Source organism: Rhincodon typus, chromosome 25 (genome assembly GCF_021869965.1).
Source record: "Rhincodon typus isolate 14 chromosome 25, sRhiTyp1.1, whole genome shotgun sequence".
Classification (NCBI taxonomy): domain Eukaryota; kingdom Metazoa; phylum Chordata; class Chondrichthyes; order Orectolobiformes; family Rhincodontidae; genus Rhincodon; species Rhincodon typus.
In genome coordinates, this window is record NC_063356.1 from 29294046 (window position 1) to 29312208 (window position 18163).

At 38.9% G+C, this 18163-nt stretch overlaps 1 protein-coding gene across 5 annotated transcripts in view; it reads right to left on the bottom strand.

Moving 5' to 3' along the window:
• hmga1a (high mobility group AT-hook 1a) overlaps positions 1-18163 on the bottom strand; it is a 105393-nt gene that overhangs the window by 20684 nt on the left and 66546 nt on the right. The window contains exon 6 of one of the 5 annotated variants that reach the window (XM_048611936.1): positions 13227-13930. The exons of the other annotated variants lie outside the window; for them this stretch is intronic. Coding sequence (XP_048467893.1) covers positions 13904-13930 — 27 coding nt within the window. The 3' untranslated portion in view covers positions 13227-13903. Of the gene's footprint in view, positions 1-13226; positions 13931-18163 lie in introns of those variants that run through there. 5 annotated transcript variants of the gene reach the window in all.

Here is an 18163-nt window from a genome sequence, read left to right on the forward strand (position 1 = left end):
AGCCTTTGATTGGACGAGCAGCTCCCCACGACTCTGTCTCTCTCACATATGAGCTCAGTCTTGCTATGTTCAGATGCAGAGGGGGACAATGCAGCCTGAGCCTGGGCACACCTGCTGAAGGGATGGGCCGTAGTGATTGTGCAACTCCCAACCCCACCTCTCCTGGACCCCGCCTGAGTAACAAGGTAACAAGGTGTCGAGCTGGATGAGCACAGGAGGCCAGGCAACATCAGAGGAGCAGGAAAGCTGACATTTCGGGTTTGAAGAAGGATCCAGACCCGAAACGTCAGCTTTCCTGCTCCTCTGATGCTGCCTGGCCTGCTGTGTTCATCCAGCTCCACACCTTGTTCCGTCAGCTAACTGGACCTCATCTCCTTCATCTTCTTCTTTGGTTTTCCCTTCTTGCTTTAACTTATGACTGTGGGATCTTGTCACCACACAGTCTGGAATAATTCCAAGGTATTTTTTGTTTAACTCTTCAGTCCCCTAGCTTGCTTTTGGCTTTTCCACTACAATGGGCATCACTCCCACCTTTGTTCCGGACCTGTCTGTTTCCTCTCCACCTATCCTCTCCTCTATCCATCTTCTATCCGCCTCCCACTCTCTCCCTATTTATTTCAGAACCCCCTTTCCCTCCCCCATTTCTGATGAAGGGTCTAGGCCCAAAACGTCAGCCTTTCTGCTCCTATGATGCTGCTTGGCCTACTGTGTTCATCCAGCCCTGCACCTTGTTGTCTTTGATCCGGATAGGTTGTTTTCAAGAACAAACTGTATTCCTTGAATAGACACTCTTTCAATCATTCCCACTGTCACTTCCCCAGTTTTGATTGGACTTTCCAGACTTATCCTACAAAAGGGAACATTAAATTTCTCTCCATTTATTGAAAAGTCATCGCTCCCTAGGACAACATTTCAGAAAGAGTGCAAATACTTTCATCTCTTACTATTAGAGACTGACAAGCTCCCATATCTCTCAACATTTTAACGTTACCTTCTCCCCATTATTCCTGAGTAAACCTTAACCACAGGGATGAAGTCTTTGGAGAGGTCAGGCACTACCTCACTATCCAGCCTGCGACTAGGGTGTGCACTCTCCTGCAGCTTCTTGACTTCTCTTAGGATTTGCTTCACTACCTCAACTAATCCCACTGGTTTAGCCTCTTTTACGCATCCTTTTTCCCAGTGCCTCTTATAAGCCACCAGCACTGTGACTTTGTGTGTCCCCTTCTATTACAGTGGAAACACCTGAGGCTTTTCGCATTTTTTGCACCCTCTTGGGTTTCTTTCTTCCACATGTGATAAACGGTTCCCAGTCTGACCTATGTTTTGTTTTTCATTGGAGGATCTCTCTTTTTCCCAATTTCTATCCCTCACGGAATGAAATTGCTGTTGGAAGCTCGGTGTTGATTTATGCCTAATGCGTATTCATCCGCCATCTCTGCAGCTCTTTTTGCTGTTTTAACTTTCTGCTCTTTAACATGAGTTCTTATCATTTCTGGAAGTGAATTTTTAAACTCCTCTAGCAAAATTACATCTGTAAGATCGTCATATGTCTTTCCTATCATTAATGCTCTCATCCATCTATCGAAGTTGCTCTGTTTAATTCTTTCAGACTTGATATAAGTCTGCCTGGTTCCTTTTTCACATTTCTGAACTAATAAAAAAGTGAGGAGGAGTGTGGAATCATCTGCAGATTTGACTTAGCACACATTCAACACTGCAAATGGAACAATGAATTTGAATCATGGCTTTTTTAATTTGTTCTGAGTCCCTGCTTCAGCAGAAAGACTATTTCAAGCATTCCCTCATGTCAGGTTGATCACTATGATTGATTTCAGGCGGTCAGTGGGACAGGAAATAACTCTTGAACCATGTTGCTCATATGCAAGGATTTCCCCACCCACATCAATCAATTGGCGATAAAGACATGTCATATTCAGAGTTTGCAAATACACATTGTCCATACAGACCTGTATATATGAAAAGAGTTTAATTATTCACTGCAATAGCAAATATTTTGAAAAAAAAATGCTACTTGTATAATCTAAGCACTTTAAAAGTTCTAGATTTCAGTTCATAGCATGTAAACTGAAGGGAAGCCTACATGTGATCATTGGCTCCACACAATATTTCCCTTGCCAGAAAGATTTATTAAATAGATTTCTATAGTAAAACATCACAGTTCTTGACAAGACTGCTTGTTCCAAACTGCAACTATGTGGAAAACAGATGAGTCAACTTCAAATGTGATTATGAGTCAGCATAGCCACTTCCTCCTTGGCACAATGGTAGAGAGAATCAGATGCATAAAATTCAGTGAGTAAAAAAAAGCCTATAGTAGGCCAACACTTAAGACTTCATTGATACACACAAACCTAACAGAGAATTTCAGCTGGAAGCCAGCTATACTAATCCTTATTAGTTTATGCCAGAAAGAACATGAATTTCTCAGTTTCATTTCTACATTCTGATGTATTTTTTCCACTATATGGTCTGATAAATAAAGTGAAGTTCTTGCTGGTGGTTTAACAATATATTTTCTATTGTTCATTTGTTTGTCGCTGCCTGTTGAACCATTCTGATGTGAAAATACAAGTTGTTAAATCCAGTAAAAGCAAAATGCTGAAGATGCTGGAAATCTGAAAAAAAAACAAAGTCCTAGAGAAACTCAGCAGGTCCAGCTGCATTTGTGGGGAGATAAATTAGCTTGACATTTCAAGTCCCACAGAATCAGACAGATTGTTCTCGCACCTGAAAAGGTGAAAAAAGCTATTCCAGGAGATTAAAATAAATATGAGACGTCCCACCCTTATCAACAGTCACAATTAGGAACCAACCCTGCTCCCTTTGGAACTGACTGATTACGCACTTAATCTATAAATTTGCAATTAGTTCCAAAGGTCACTAACATTCTTAAAAACAATAACAAACGAACATGAAAAGAAAAGGAATATATAAGCGAGGTCTATGCTTATGTAATTTATATACAAGTTCACTGATTATTCATAACCTAACCAATTCAATTACTATATCTAGATGGACAGTATCAAAGCCCAGGTGCATATATCAATGGGACCCAGTGAATTTAATATGGCAAACAGTCAGATCAGGGCAGGAAGAGTCTGTGCATTTTAATCACTTCACTGTAACTCCTTACTATTCATTTTCCACGAGGAAAATATTACAAATTCGTAATTTTTTTTTTAAATTTTGGCAACGCAAAGCCTACTTCCATTCGGCCACGGTGGAGGAGTATCGGCCCAGTGGCAAAGACTGAGCCTGAGGATCGGCAATTTCGATATTGGTTGGTACGGTGTAGACTGGGACGAAGTGGCGGCACAGACGTCGTTGCTGTTGATGAGCTGGCTCTGGACTGCCTGATGGACCCTCTTCATGCTATATCTTGCTTTTCTCCCCCTTATTCTTAAATTATTCAAAATGGTGCTGTATTGTAGTGACAAATAAAAGCTTTTCACTGTATTTTATTGTATTCTTATGTAAAATACATGTGACAATAAAATCAAAATCAAATCAGTCTGTTTGATCAATCTTACATCCTGGTTAACTGGAAAATCTATAAGCAACAGTTCACAGCACACAACTCTTTTTCTTCAGCACGTTATGGTGAACACCATTCAGATCAGCAGCATGTCTATTCAGGAAGGGCCCTCTTGTGGTGCAATAATAGTGTCCCTACCTCTGGACCAGAGGCCTGGATTCAAGTCCCACCGCTCCAGAGACTAAGCAAAAAAAATATTTTCAGGACCACATTTATATCCACTTAGAAAGCTACACTTTATAGTCAATTTCACACTTCATTATTGACAGCTGGGCATCACTTGCTGGAGTGTAGACTGATACGAAGAAGCATTTAAAACTTTCAACTAGATCCTGGGGTTCCATCCAAATCTCTCCCAATGAATCTCTCAACAGCTGTGAGTAGATCTTAATAGCCCTGTGACTCTAAATACTGCTGGAAAATAACAGTTACAATTGCTAGCTCAGCTATCCTTGGTCAATCTCCAATGATCTTCTTGGCATCTCTTACAACAGACTGAACTCAATATCTATGCCTGTTTTCATGAGAACTATTTTCTTATAGTCTGCAAATGCACTTTTGTCAAATCACTTCTTGCCAGTTAACCACTGTATTACCAGATGACCTTCTTTTCATTCTGGATATATGTATTTTTTTGGATATATACTTTTTTTGGATTAACGTGATTTTAAAAGTATTCCATTCTTCATTCAAGATTGGTAACATTCCCTCCCAATAATGGTTAGCCAATCCTCCCAATATAGTTCCACCTGAATTTCAGAGAACTATCTATCATTTTGAGTTTGTCGATTTTGTAGTTGCTTTTGTGTTAGCAAATCAACAAACATGTCATTAAATATTGAGATTCATAAAAAACAAACTAGCTGACCAACTAAGTAAGCCCTCTTGTGGGATAGCTGAATGTCTCATCCCAATCCAGATTCAGTACACCACTGTCCTTAGTACCTACATGCTAACCCTAAATGCGACTGGTGAGAGCACAGTGAAATTCTATATTAGCCTTGATCAATCATTGTTCTGTATCCCAAAGGAGACAAGATGATCCTCCTTGTTGATTTCTACACAAGAGTCGGGAGAGATACAGAGTTTTTGAAATTCACGACTGGCAAAATGATGCCTAGGGAAAGCAAACAGCAATGGAGTTCTTCTGCTGACGAAATGCCTAGAACATGTTCTGGCGATAACACACACCATCTTTCCAAAGAAACAAATACAAGACCTCTTGGTAACACTCTGGCACCACATACTGGCACCTACTTAGCACATCATTGTCCAAATGAGGAACCACAAAGGTGTCCATATCACCTGGGCCATGACAGGACTTGGTGAATGCTGGAGTGACCATCGACTAATCTAATCTGGTCAACTATTTCTATCAGGCCGGCCCAAAAATAGCAATACATCACAAGTATAGTTGCAGAAAATTCAACGTCAGTCGATTCGAGAACTCCATGAAGGTCTATTCAGTGCCTCACAGCCAACCAGAGTGCCTGGTCTAGCCTTAAACCTTAAAGAAGAATTTCTGAGGAGACTTTCGGTTTCTCCACCAGGGAACATCAAGTTTAGTTTGACAAGAATTGTCAAGTGGTCCAGGAGCTACCAAAGTGCAAGGGCAAAGCTTTCCTGATTTGGATACACCGCCAATGCTTGAGGGAAGGAAAGAAGGTCTACAGATTAGTGAGTGTCAAGGTCCAACAAAAATAACCATAACCTAAACAACAGATGAGCGCTTATGTCCTTTCGAGCCTTGTCCCCTACTTATGTGTGTAACACCCTCCAGCCCTTTCACCTCCCCAAACTCCTTTTCTTGCGTTGACCCTTAGTTGCAGTGCTCTGGTCCATACTCCCTCTTGACTGGCAGCTATGCCTTCAACCACATGAGTTCCACACACTAATTTTCCATCCCTTCTAAGGTCCTCTTTAAAATACGCGCCTTTGACACAGTTCAGGCTTCTCCTTTCTTGACTCCTTTATTAGCTTGAAGCCTGTTTACTTCTGGTTATGACTTAGAACATAAGGACGTCTTTCTACATTAAAGGTATCATATAAATGCAAATCATTGTTATTCTTGTAGCACGGAGAAAACTAGCAATGTATATCTAAAAATAATCATATCCAAAAAAAATTCAAATCACAAGTTCCAAGAGGTTATGCATTTTTTGGGGATGAATTGGCATTTCCTGCCAGTAGTGGGAAAAGTACTCGGAGCAATTTGGCAATTTGGCACAGTGTCTGATTTTAGTTTTGATTGAAGTAACTGGAAGCAAAATCAGGAGCTGTGTAAAATATTCTATTGATTCACTCTGACCCAGTTTCAAGCCACTGGCAAAGTCTAATTCCACCCTTCTGTTTTCTCATTAATAAGAGTTGCACCAAGTCTTGGCATTAACATGATTGTCCAACAACAGTAAGTTGTAATACTACACTGACTTTGGCATGGTGGAACTTCCCAAGATGCTTTGCAGGAGCATTACCAAACATTTCTGTCAGCAAGCCACATTAGGAGATGTTAGGGCGGATCAGAAAAGCTGCAATGAGGGAAGTTTTAATGAATGATTGAAAGAATGGAGCGAGATGGCAACAGAGAAGAAAGGAGGCTTAGGGGTGAAATCTTAGAGTTGTGGCCTTGGCAGCTGAAGGCACAGCTACCAATGGTGGATCTAATAAAAGCAAAATGTTCAAGAGACCAGAATTGAAGGAGTGAGGAATCTTGGAAACATGGAAGAGATAAGAGATAAGACAGATAGGAGAAGCAATGCCATGGAGAGATTTGAAATAAGATGAACATTTTTAAAATGAAGGCGCTGCTTAACAGGGAACTAATGCAGGTCTGTGGGTCCTAGGAGCTAGGTGAATGAGACTGTCAGAACTGAGATACAAGCAGCACTGGATATTGGATGAGTAGTCTGATAATTTAAAGATGGAAGGGAAGTCAAGAGTAGTAGTGGTGAGGTAAAGTCAGTTGCTATAAGTGAACATATAGAAGCAACTGCTGTTTTAATCAACAACAAGTAGATGCATGTTGGAAAAAGGGGGGCATCATGGACAGACCTTTGGAGAGATACTTAAGTTAATGGTGCAGCATCAGGAAGAGAAGTCTTCGCAGATGATTCTATGACCCTGGTTGAATAGGTAGGAATGGACCCTGCTGCATAATAGGGGATAGACATAATTTAGGATGATGTAGTAAAGGATATCAAAGGCTTCAGATTAATAATTTACCTGTCACACTTGCGTAGGCTTTCACTGGTTAATTGGTAAGAGCCATTTCAGTACTGTGTCAAAAGTGGAAATCTGATTGGACAAGCTGAGAAAAATTGTTGCTTTAGCATAATAATTTGTAATTTGAAAACTCGGGCAAACCCCTTCTTCAAACTTATATATACTTTGATTCAGTTAACAACATTTGTCAAGCCATATAATCAATTAGTTTTCATATCATAAACTACTCTATTCATTAGAAATCTCTAACCCTGAAGTTGTTGTGAAATATTTATTCCTATGCAGACTGGACAATCAGTTACTGCATCCTAACGGAGCTCCTGAAGAATACTGATATACTCCGGTAGACAAAAAATAAATAAATTAAAAGCACAAGACAGGGATGAAAATATGGACACTGAAGGGTATAAATTAATCTCTTGTTATAGCACAAATGGTTTGCAGTTCACAGGCCACCTTAACCCATGTCATTGTGTGGGTGTGGCCTATCATGGGCAGTTAATCCAATATCAAATAACAAACGTCTACCTTGAAATTTTGCGAAAGGAAATGCATGGGAAGAGCAAGAGGTGTGGACATTAAAGCTTATGCAGCACAAACTAAGTTGGAACCCTGATAAAGTTCTGGCAATAAAACTTTACATCTTTGTACAATTTTAGGGACAAGGTACAATGAAATAAAACACAACTAGGTTCTATTGTAACAATTCTGAATAATGGTTAGGCCAATCTATGTAACACCTCAACCTTTTAGAATCTCTTTGCTTTGTACTTTCTGTCTCACTCCATTAGCAACTGGTTTTGAAACACAGCTTCACTGAATGTATTACCATCCAACGTCAAACAATTCTGTGAAAAGCACAGATTTTGGCTCTAGTTGCTTCTCACTAATAAATTCCTACGGTGACAGAATAAGGCCCAAATAAATGACTGCTAATTAAGGCAGTAGTCCTGGAATTTTAGAAAATGAGGTCAACATTCAAAAGTGTCACCAGATGAAAGTCTCTGGGGTAAATAAAAGTGCAACTTGGATGTTACATCTTCACTTTCAAATAGGTACGGTGCTGGCTGAGAGAATTCTCTGAATTGTAAATAAGAAGCCATGAAGCCATGAGGTCATGTTGCAGCTGTACAAAACTCTGGTGTGGCCGCACTCGGAGTATTGCGTACAGTTCTGGTCACCGCATTATAGGAAGGATGTGGAAGCATTGGAAAGGGTGCAGAGGAGATTTACCAGGATGTTGCCTGGTATGGAGGGAAGGTCTTATGAGGAAAGGCTGAGGGTCTTGAGGCTGTTTTCGTTAGAGAGAAGAAGGTTAAGAGGTGATTTGATAGAGACATACAAGATGATCAGAGGATTAGATAGGGTGGACAGTGGGAGCCTTTTTCCTCGGATGGTGATGGCTAGCACGAGGGGACATAGCTTTAAATTGAGGGGTGATAGATATAGGACAGATGTCAGAGGTAGGTTCTTTACTCAGAGAGTAGTAAGGGCGTGGAATGCCCTGCCTGCAAAAATAGTAGACTCGCCAACTTTAAGGGCATTTAAATGGTCATTGGATAAACATATGGATGATAATGGAATAGTTTAGGTTAGATGGGCTTCAGATTGGTTTCACAGGTCGGCGCAACATCGAGGGCCGAAGGGCCTGTACTGCGCTGTAATGTTCTATGTTCTATGAAGAATCCAAGAAATTAATGTGTTTTTTTGATAATCTTCACCTCCAAGATGTCACTGGCATATTATATTCTACAAATGACACCATATTTCAGGCCAACAATGAAAGGTTTGGTGGAGATTAAACTTGATACAGAGTTGCTGTTTTTAACGTTTCAACCACAGATAGATTATGTTATTTATCAGAAATGTAGCTAAATGCAAGTTAGATCCTCATTCGCTAAATAAACAAGCTACTTTAAATTGTTTAAAGCATCATAATTATATAACTGAATGACTGATAACTATTTTGAAAGTAATTTATTTTACCAGTTTTGAGATAAGTTTGTAGTAATTTAATGTTCAGCATTGTTGAAAGAAAAATTCTTCTACAGGATGTACAAATAAAAATAAGACACATTGGTTGACACAATGCTTTAGTTACACATGGAAATTTAGAAACAGCTTGGCACAAGTGGAAGTAATACAATGGAAGGACAGAAAAATACTAATGCGTGTCCAATGTTTGAGGCTGAATGAGAGCAGGTGAAATCATGTTTACCTGCTAAGTCTGTACAATGTTCTCCCTAATCTGTGTAGACTAGGGACAATTATGGTGGTAGAGACGGTTGAAGAGGGGACTAGAATGGAAAAAGACCGTCATTAGGTAAAATGAGGCTTTGCCCGAATAGTAAGGTAAATTAGATAAAAGATATTGAAAACCTGTTTATTTATTCCTCAGGAATAAAAGAATGGGAGTTTGCTACATACCAAATTGCAAGTGAAAATATCAACATCCAAATGATCCTTTTTTTTTTCAGAATGGATTAACTGGACATCTGTTAAGTAGTATTATTTTGTTTGTTTAGCACAAGTGGAAATGGAGTGGTGGGGGGCAAAGGATTTTGGACTAATGAAAGCATACTTGGCATTCTGCAGAAATTCCTGCAATAAAAAGCCTCTATTCAAGTAAGCATGAGTGCATGTTTCCTTGTAATACTGAATAAGATGTAGATCTGTTGTGGCACATGTCAACTCCAAGAAAAGAACAACTACTATGATTAAGAAAATGAGAGATTCTTTACAAAATTAAAAATAAAATGAATGTAAAATTCATCAGAAGAAAATATAGTTAGATGACACTTTGCCTGTGGAAACAAAATATAGTAAAACAATGATGACAGATTTCAACGATCAATACTAGAGATGGCATTTGCAACATTGTTACAAATTGTACAGTGCAAGTGGGTTCAAAAGGTTTGTGGTAATGACCTTAGAAATAACTTCTAGTGCTACAGCATTTTGGCTATTTCGTCCATTTCCTTCTCCTGTCCTTCTTCCCAAATAATCTGCTCTCTTGTTTGACCATTCATATTGGAGAAGAAAAGCATTCTTCATGAATCTCAACACAGCCAAGTTTAATCGCCCAATGTTCATGAGTGCATTTTTCAGCTGTGCATAGTAATCAGGAGTGGGAACATCTTGCTCATTCCTCCCTGCCTAAGCTGGGGGGTCAACATTTTATCTGGTGCTATAGGTGGGTATGCCAAGAACTTTACTGTTAAGTTTTCAATAATGACAATTACTGTGGGAATGGTGCTTTGCTTTCCAATTCAAATGATAAAAACAAAAGGGTGATTGTATTAGGAGTAAGAGGCGATCATGAAAAGTGTAGAGCTGAGGGAAGATTCTGTTCCTTCTGATTTTACATAAATTAAGAATAATTTACTTTTCAAATCTGATGAACCTTGATCAGGGCTGAAGCAATCCTGTCCCACACATCAATAAAATATATTGTAGAGCTAGACTCTTAATTACACCTCACATGCAAAATGATATTTTAAATAGTTTCCCAAAAGTGAGTAAAATAATGGGTTATACAATTTAGAAGTGAACCCAAATGTCAGTGTAGAATGGGAGTAGGTGACTGCTATTAAATTTCTAAACGTGGCACCATAAAAATAGTTGTAAAGCAGATCTAATTCTGGAAGGCAGTTGTGTTGTAGTTAACACAATTGATAAACTGCTTAGGAAATGTCTAATCTTTCTAACACTGGATTTTATAAGCAAACTACAAAATAGGGACCATTGTGCATTGGTAAAACAAGATACTCATGTTATGTGCAAATATGAAAGAAGCCCAGTTTGTATTAGTCTATGTGTGATCAATGCCATTTGATGAAATCATTTTCTAAAAAAAAAATGTTCCCATTCTGCTTTTGCACAGTGTAAAAAGTTGGTCAGCTTAGTCACATCAAAGCCCGACAAGAACTCTCAGTTGGAATTTGTGACTTGCAAGTGAATAAATCCGTACAATGATTCCTTTAATATAGTCTCGTCAGGATAACATAATTCTCTCTGAAGATTGGTGTGCCAAAAGAAAAAAATGTATTCGAGCTTGACTAAGAAGCAGAATGCTTAAATGTGGTTGACAACATTGTGTGCATGTAAAAACTAGACCTAGAACGCAAGATGGAAGCAGCTGAATTGCAATGTTACAACCTTTGTGGTAAGTTAGTTGAACAGGATGAATGACTATCAAGAAGGTCCTTGAACTCGCATGAGGAGAGGGAGATGATGGAAATATTATTCTGGACTCTCAGGAAAATTGTTGAGATTGCTAGTGTCTGGGGATTTGGTGGTAATAGATAGATCAAAAGGCAAACAAAGAAAAATGTGGCAGATACCAACTAGTATGGACTGCACTGAACCAATCTACAGAGATGAAAAAGAGAGAAATTAATTAACTGCATTCTTTCAAACCAGAGGAATGAAATTGTTGTGTCCTGATGAGGCTTTTGCTTAATATATTCTAACTATTTGACAAAAACAACCTCAGCAGTGCTACCATAGCCTCAGTGATGAAACTGTAAAATATATGTTGACAAAGTTTGGAAATAATTTTAAGAGCACTCAAAACATATTATGCACCAGAATGCAGGACCACTGAAAACAAAAAAATTTTATTCAAAGCACTGCAGGTGTTTAACAGGTAAAAATACAAAACAGAACAATATACTGCAACAAAGAATAATAAATCTACTTTCAAAGCAGCAAAGGAACAGTGTAGGAATTAATCTTATGCCACAATCAGTCTCTGGGGAATAAAAAAAAACATGCTGCCTACTTGGCACCATGTTTATTTTGTGCAATGTTCTAGCTACAAAACAAGACCACAACCTGTTTTCTTGCCACCAAAACACAGCAGCTCAAAAGTGTTAAACCACAATGAATTAAAGTAAAATCCCTATGTTTAAAATATATTTTTATCTTTCATTCAGCCTTTCCATTTTACTTTGTCGATTGCTACCTCAGATTTACAGCATACGCTCACTCCTCAATATCCTCAGATTCTCTACTGCAGATCTGCGTATTTGCAAGGTTGTCCCCAAACCTTACATTTTCCCCCATTGACTAATCCAGTCTGATCACATGATCCTTTGTGGTATATAAGAAATTTATATTGTAGTGGAATCACATTTCTTGCTATCCTATGGAGGTCCAATCCTCTATCCCCTGCAAATAACAAAGATTTGGTTTACATCCTAAAATTTGTCATGTACATCTTATCTTCGCCTCCTAGCACTTCATCTGTACTTTCCTATGTGAGTCTAATTACAAGTGATTTCATTATTGTAGTTATAACATTTGTTGGTTCTGCTGAAGTTTTCCTGTATGCACCTTTATCACTCAACTAAACTCAGGTTAGTCCACACAACTTTGCACCTCATAATTTCCAAATGCACTACATGAAAATCGTAAGATCTCCCCATCAACTATCAATGTATTATTATTAGGAGTACCCTGTTAACAAATATCCAGCAGACTTTAAGTTTTCTCATTACATCAACACATCAGTACAATAATTTCCCCAGGACACAGTCAAATAGAAAACTTTTTTTGCAGCAAACATATATCTGGTGGCTGACACTTGATCTACAGGACTATATGTTATTCTCTAACTTTGCAAAATGATCAGGAATGGACAAAGTATTCTTCAATTTGAAAATCTAATCATTGGAAAAAGTTTTTTTTGATGACGTGTTGTATTCACAAGACAGGTTATACTAAAAAACTGAAAATACTAGGTTGCAAGTACTAAGCCTCTTTTAAATTATTTAGAAACAAACAGTAGATACTGGAGTTGTAAAAGAAAACTTGCCTTGTATGGATTGCCATTTAGAAGATTTAAATGGAAAAACTACAAATTCACTTCAGAATATTTGGATACATGTTAGCATATTCCCACTCAGTACAGCAATTTTGATACTTTATGCAAGCTTCTGTCCTAGCTTAGCATTCTGGGAAGATACATCCATAAATCTGAGAAAGCGGATTTCCATTCAAAATAATTGTCTGGGGCCATAATTATTATTAACTAATTTAAGGGATTGCATCTATTTCCCTTTTGGACTAAAACTGGAAAATGGAAGTGGGACAGTTCTTTGTTGCTAAGAGGTATCAGGAAGTTTCTTTTTCTGTAATCTGATGATCAAGTATGATTGTGCGGCGTACACTTTAGCTATACAAGATTATGTTACTTTTCTAAGCAGTGAGATGGACACTTTATGAGATCATGTGGCTCCAAGTACATTAAGTTGAGGAAAAACTGCTGAATGATATCCTCTGGATTGGTGCAGCTGCAGTTTATTACAACCTGTGAATGCAGTGCACTCAGAGAGAACCAGATACTGTTAATCAATAAGTAACTCACCATTTCTCTGAGAGTGAAAAAAGTAAAAAATATCTAGACACTCTAAAGAAGGACTTCTAATATAAAAGACCTAGGTCTACCCAAAAACTGAACTGAAGATGAACCTCACGTTGTCATTGCTATAAATCAGAGAACTAAGAGAAATAACTTATCCTATCTTTGTGGTCTGGACGTAGATCTCCAGAATTTGCTATCCTGGTCTATATGTTTCCATTCGCAATAGTTCCGTCAAACTGTGCCTTTTTGTCGGTCTTATTCATGAACAAGTGCGTGTGTGTGTTTGGGAGTTTTAAAAAGGTATAGCTTAAATCACCTAGTAATAAATTAGCAAATTTGTTTACTATTTGTTAAAGAATAAGTTTGTTCACTTCTCCTGTTAGTGACAAAATCTGGTGTGAATTACTATTGTTCTAAATAGCAGTTAGTAAGGCAAATTGCTCACCTTAGTGATTTAATTGAGTATTACATATTTGTGACAGCTTGCAGAGTAGTGAGGTTCAATCATTGGCACAATCTTCCCAACTGAATCATGACATTAAGAGAAAGAACAAAATGCTAAAAACTATAATCATATTACTTAACACCATTACTTAAATAAAGAGGCCAACCCAATGTCAACTAAAAATATTGTTTAGGTGAGGACAGTAATAACATATGGAGAATTTGACAGAAATTATGCTACAAGTGCTGGTCCTTTGGAAGATGTAGAATGAATCTGGGCTCATAGTTCCCATGATTTTCTGGTAACTCATTTATGGGTGAACTTCTTTCACCCACCCCTATGAATATAAAAACAAAACAATTGAATCAACATGTCCTATATTTTGGGAGATATTAGTTTTACAACAATATTCAGTAGTTACAAAATATCACAACATGATCACAAATCTGTATCTTTTCCCTTCTTAACGAAGTGAATTGAGTACTGACTCTCCAAAAAGTGTGCAGTCAGCTCAACATAATCAGCACTAACACATTGGATGAATGCCTAAAGCACTTCAAGTACATCTGTTCACCAGTAAGGTTCTGCATCTGAAGGAATGTTTTATTTCTCCCAATAGCTTATCAGCAGGAAGTGTGCAAAGGGCCCTTAAACATTGAACATTTTGCCTATTGAATTTCTTCTATACTTTTAAAATGAGGGTGTTTTAAAATCACACAACATATGTAAGCATGACATCTAAAGATATTGATGTACATTGCAAGGTAAGGGTTGAAAGACTGCCCAGAATAACAGAATTGGCATACTTTTCTCCAGATAAAATACTAAATTGTAACTTTGTCAGCCTTTCGCTTGAAAGGTTAGCCAATTTGGTTTAATACTTAAAACTCACTAGTACCCACTCATTAGTAGTTACTTCTTTCTCTGACGCTTTGTTCAGAGAAGACGTATTTATCAAACCCACTACTGTGAGAGTCACCAGAAAGTGACACTACTGAAGGTGATGCCTTCCTGGTAATGAACTGCACTAGAACATCCAAGAAAGAGCATCAAGTGCTCTACTTTATGTGGGAATATTGTTTGTAAATTGTAAAACACAGAATGGTAAGACAGACTATTAAGGCATTTTACTCAATTTTAAAATCAAAGAAACACAAGAACACAAATAGCCCATTTAGCCCCTCCAGCCTGTTCTGCTAGTCAGTGAGGTTCTCGCTGATCTGTGACCTATTTCCACATACTTGTCTTTGTCCCACATCATTGTTATTCCTTGTTAACAGACATATATCAATAATTAGATTTAAAATTAAGAATTAAACCTCCATTGTAAATGCTGCATGAAGTAATTATTTAACAACTCCTCCATTATCCTTATTTTTATTTAGTTACGGTATTCAATTAGTTTCCACAGGACTGGACTAATGGTCTGGAAACAGGAGTTCAAATTTCACCATGACACCTGGGAATTTAAATTCAGTGAATTAAATAAATCTAGAATAGGCCAAGATTTTCCATTTTGCAGCTTAAGTGTAGAGGTGGGCTTGTTCAATGGCAACTGATTCTCCACACCCAACCAAAACATGCTCGCCAAATTGAGCTCTAATCAGCTGAATGTTGAGCTTCTTGACAACTAACAGCCCTTGACTTTGATGTCCCACCTTGCCAGAGGCTAGTAGTTTTGTGGTGCTGGAGACTGACATGAGAGATATTGTTTTCAGGATATACAACAGCAAGAAGTTAAGTCATTTTTGTACACATCTTGCAGGTAGGGGGCAGAAGCAAAGGCAGGAGGTGGCTTTCAATATTCACCTCCTTGCCTCTCATCCCTACCCCAGACTGGCATCAAAGTAGGCAACCTTCCAATCAAGCTTAAACAAGTCACTTTTCTCGCATGCTGGGAAGGCAGGTATATGGGCTGGTGAGAACATAATTGCTGCTGAGTCCCCAGTGGATCCTAGCACTTAATTACTAAGGTGGAAAACTGCACCCCTAGCTTCAGTAACGGTGTGAATGGAATAGCCAGATTTGGTTCACAAATGTCGATTAAGTGGAAAAATCTGCTATCCCTACCCAGTGTTATCCATATATAACTCCAGACCAAAAGAAATGTGGTTGACTCCCAAGTGTTCTATAAAATGACTTCACAAGCCATTCAAAAGCCACCAAAAAAGTGACTCACCACCTACTGTAAATGGACAAATAGAAATGGGCTGGCTTGGCCAGCAACACGCACATCCTGTGAAGGATTTTAATTATTTGTAATATCGTTGTTTAAGGCAGTTGCTCTGAAAGGATTAATTCAGAAGCTCTGGAATAGCTTCACTCAGTGATATATACATCACTGTGTCTTGGAGGAGCTAGCCAGTTTGCATTCATTGTAAAGCAGTTCTGTAACCATGTAGCATAGACCAAGTTACTGCATCTTAGGAGATAACAATGTCTTTCAATGTTCACCAGTCTTAAACTACTGGAACTTGTTCCTGTACCTCTTCTGAAGACATATTAGTGATTAATCCCACATTACATAATACCAGCGAGCCCTACAGAGTCACATTAGAAGGAAGGTTGGTGGCAGGACTTACACAGTTAATGGTAAGGCCCTGGAGAGTGCTGTCTGACAGAGACACCAAGGTGTGCAGTACATAGTTCCTTGAAAGTGACGTCACAGGTAGACAGGGTGGTTAAAAAAAAAGGCATTTGGCACACTTGCCTTCATCTGTCACAACACTGAGTACAGGAGTTGGGATGTCATCTTACAGTTAAACAAGACATTGCTAAGACCACATTTGGAGTACTGCTTACAATTCTGGTCACCCTGCTCTAGAAAAGATGTTATTAAATGAGAAAGGGTACAAAAACAATTTACAAGGATGTTACCCAAGACTGGATGGTTTGAGTTATAAGGAGGCTGGGACAATTTTCCCTGGAACATAGGAGGCTGAGAGGTGACATTACAGAAATTGATAAAATCATGAGAGGCATAGATAAGGTGAAAAACCAAGGGTAATACCTTTTCCCTACAGTAGGGGAGTCCAACCCTCAAGGTCATACATTTAAGGTGAGCGGGGAAAGATTTAAAAGGGACCTGAGGAGCAACTTTTTCTTTCACAGGGCAGTGCACGTATGGAATGAGCTGCCAGAGGAAGTCATAGAGGCGAGTACAATTGCAACATTTAAAATGCATTTGCGCAGGACATGGGATAGAAAAGGTTTAGAGGAACATGAGCCAAATTCTGGCAAATGGGATTAATTCAGTTTAGGAACCCTGGTTGTCATGGACGAGATGGGCCGAAGGGTCAGTTTCTGTGCTGTATGACTCTATGACTCTAATCTACCAAAAGAAAAAGATCCTAGCAGAACTAGGTGCAAGTTGCAACTATCTCATCATCAATTCTTCCTGAAAATTAGGAGCAGAAGGCGGCCATTTGCCCTCCAAATGCCACCACCATTCAAAAAGATCATAGTTGATCTCTTCGGATTTTGAATTCTACATTGCTGTTCACCCCCAATAACCTTTGATTCCTTTATCTAACAAGAATCTATTCATTATTGGCAATGACTCAAGGTCCATCGCCTTCTGAGGCAGAGTTCCACGACTGCAAAATCTTCACAGAAAAAAATTCTCCTCCTCTCTATCTTGAAACGGTGACCCTTAATTTTTACATTGTGCCCCCTAGTTTTTGACTCGACTGCATCCATTCCATGTCCACCTGTTCAGGGTCATGTACAGATTGTGGACGAATACAATTCTGTTGCTGATGATGGCCCATAGTGCCTTCTGGATGCTCAGTTTTGAATCCTGTTTGAATTCCATCCCATTTAGCTAGATACTGGTGCCACACAAGACAATGGAGGGAGTCCTCAAAACGATAATGAGATTATCTCTCTACGTGGACCTTGCAGAGGCTAGTCCTACCAATACCACCATGGAGAGAAGCATCTGTGACAGTAGCTTGGTCAAGATGAGGTCAAGTAGATTTTTTTTCCTGTTGTTGGTTCCCTCACCATCTGCTGCATATCTAATCAAGCAGCTACGGTCTTTAGGACTCAACCAGCTTGGTCAGTGGTGGTTTGCCGAGCCACTTTTGGTGATGGACATTGAAGTCCCTAATCCAGAACAGATTCTGTGACCTTGCCATCCTCAGTGTTTCCTCCAATTGGTGTTCAACATGAAGCAGTACTGATTCATCAGCTGAGAGAGGTTCGTAGGCGATAATTGGAAGGAGGCTTCCCTGTCTATGTTTGACCTTATACCATGAGACTTCATGGAATCCAGCATCACTGTTGAGGACTGCTAGGGCAACTCCTTCCCGACTGCACACCACTGTGCCACTGTCTATGCTGGGTCAGTTCTGTTGATAGGACAGAACATACCTACCAATGATGGGTTTGGGGTACCTTCTGTAAGCTACAATTCTTTGACTAAGACAAACTAGTCTATGGGTTAACTCTTACAGTTTTGTCACAAGCCCCCAAATATTAGTAAGGACAATTTTGCAGGGTCATCAAGGTTGGGTTTGACATTGTCCTTTCTAATATCTGGGCCAATGCTGTGTGGTCCGTTCAATTT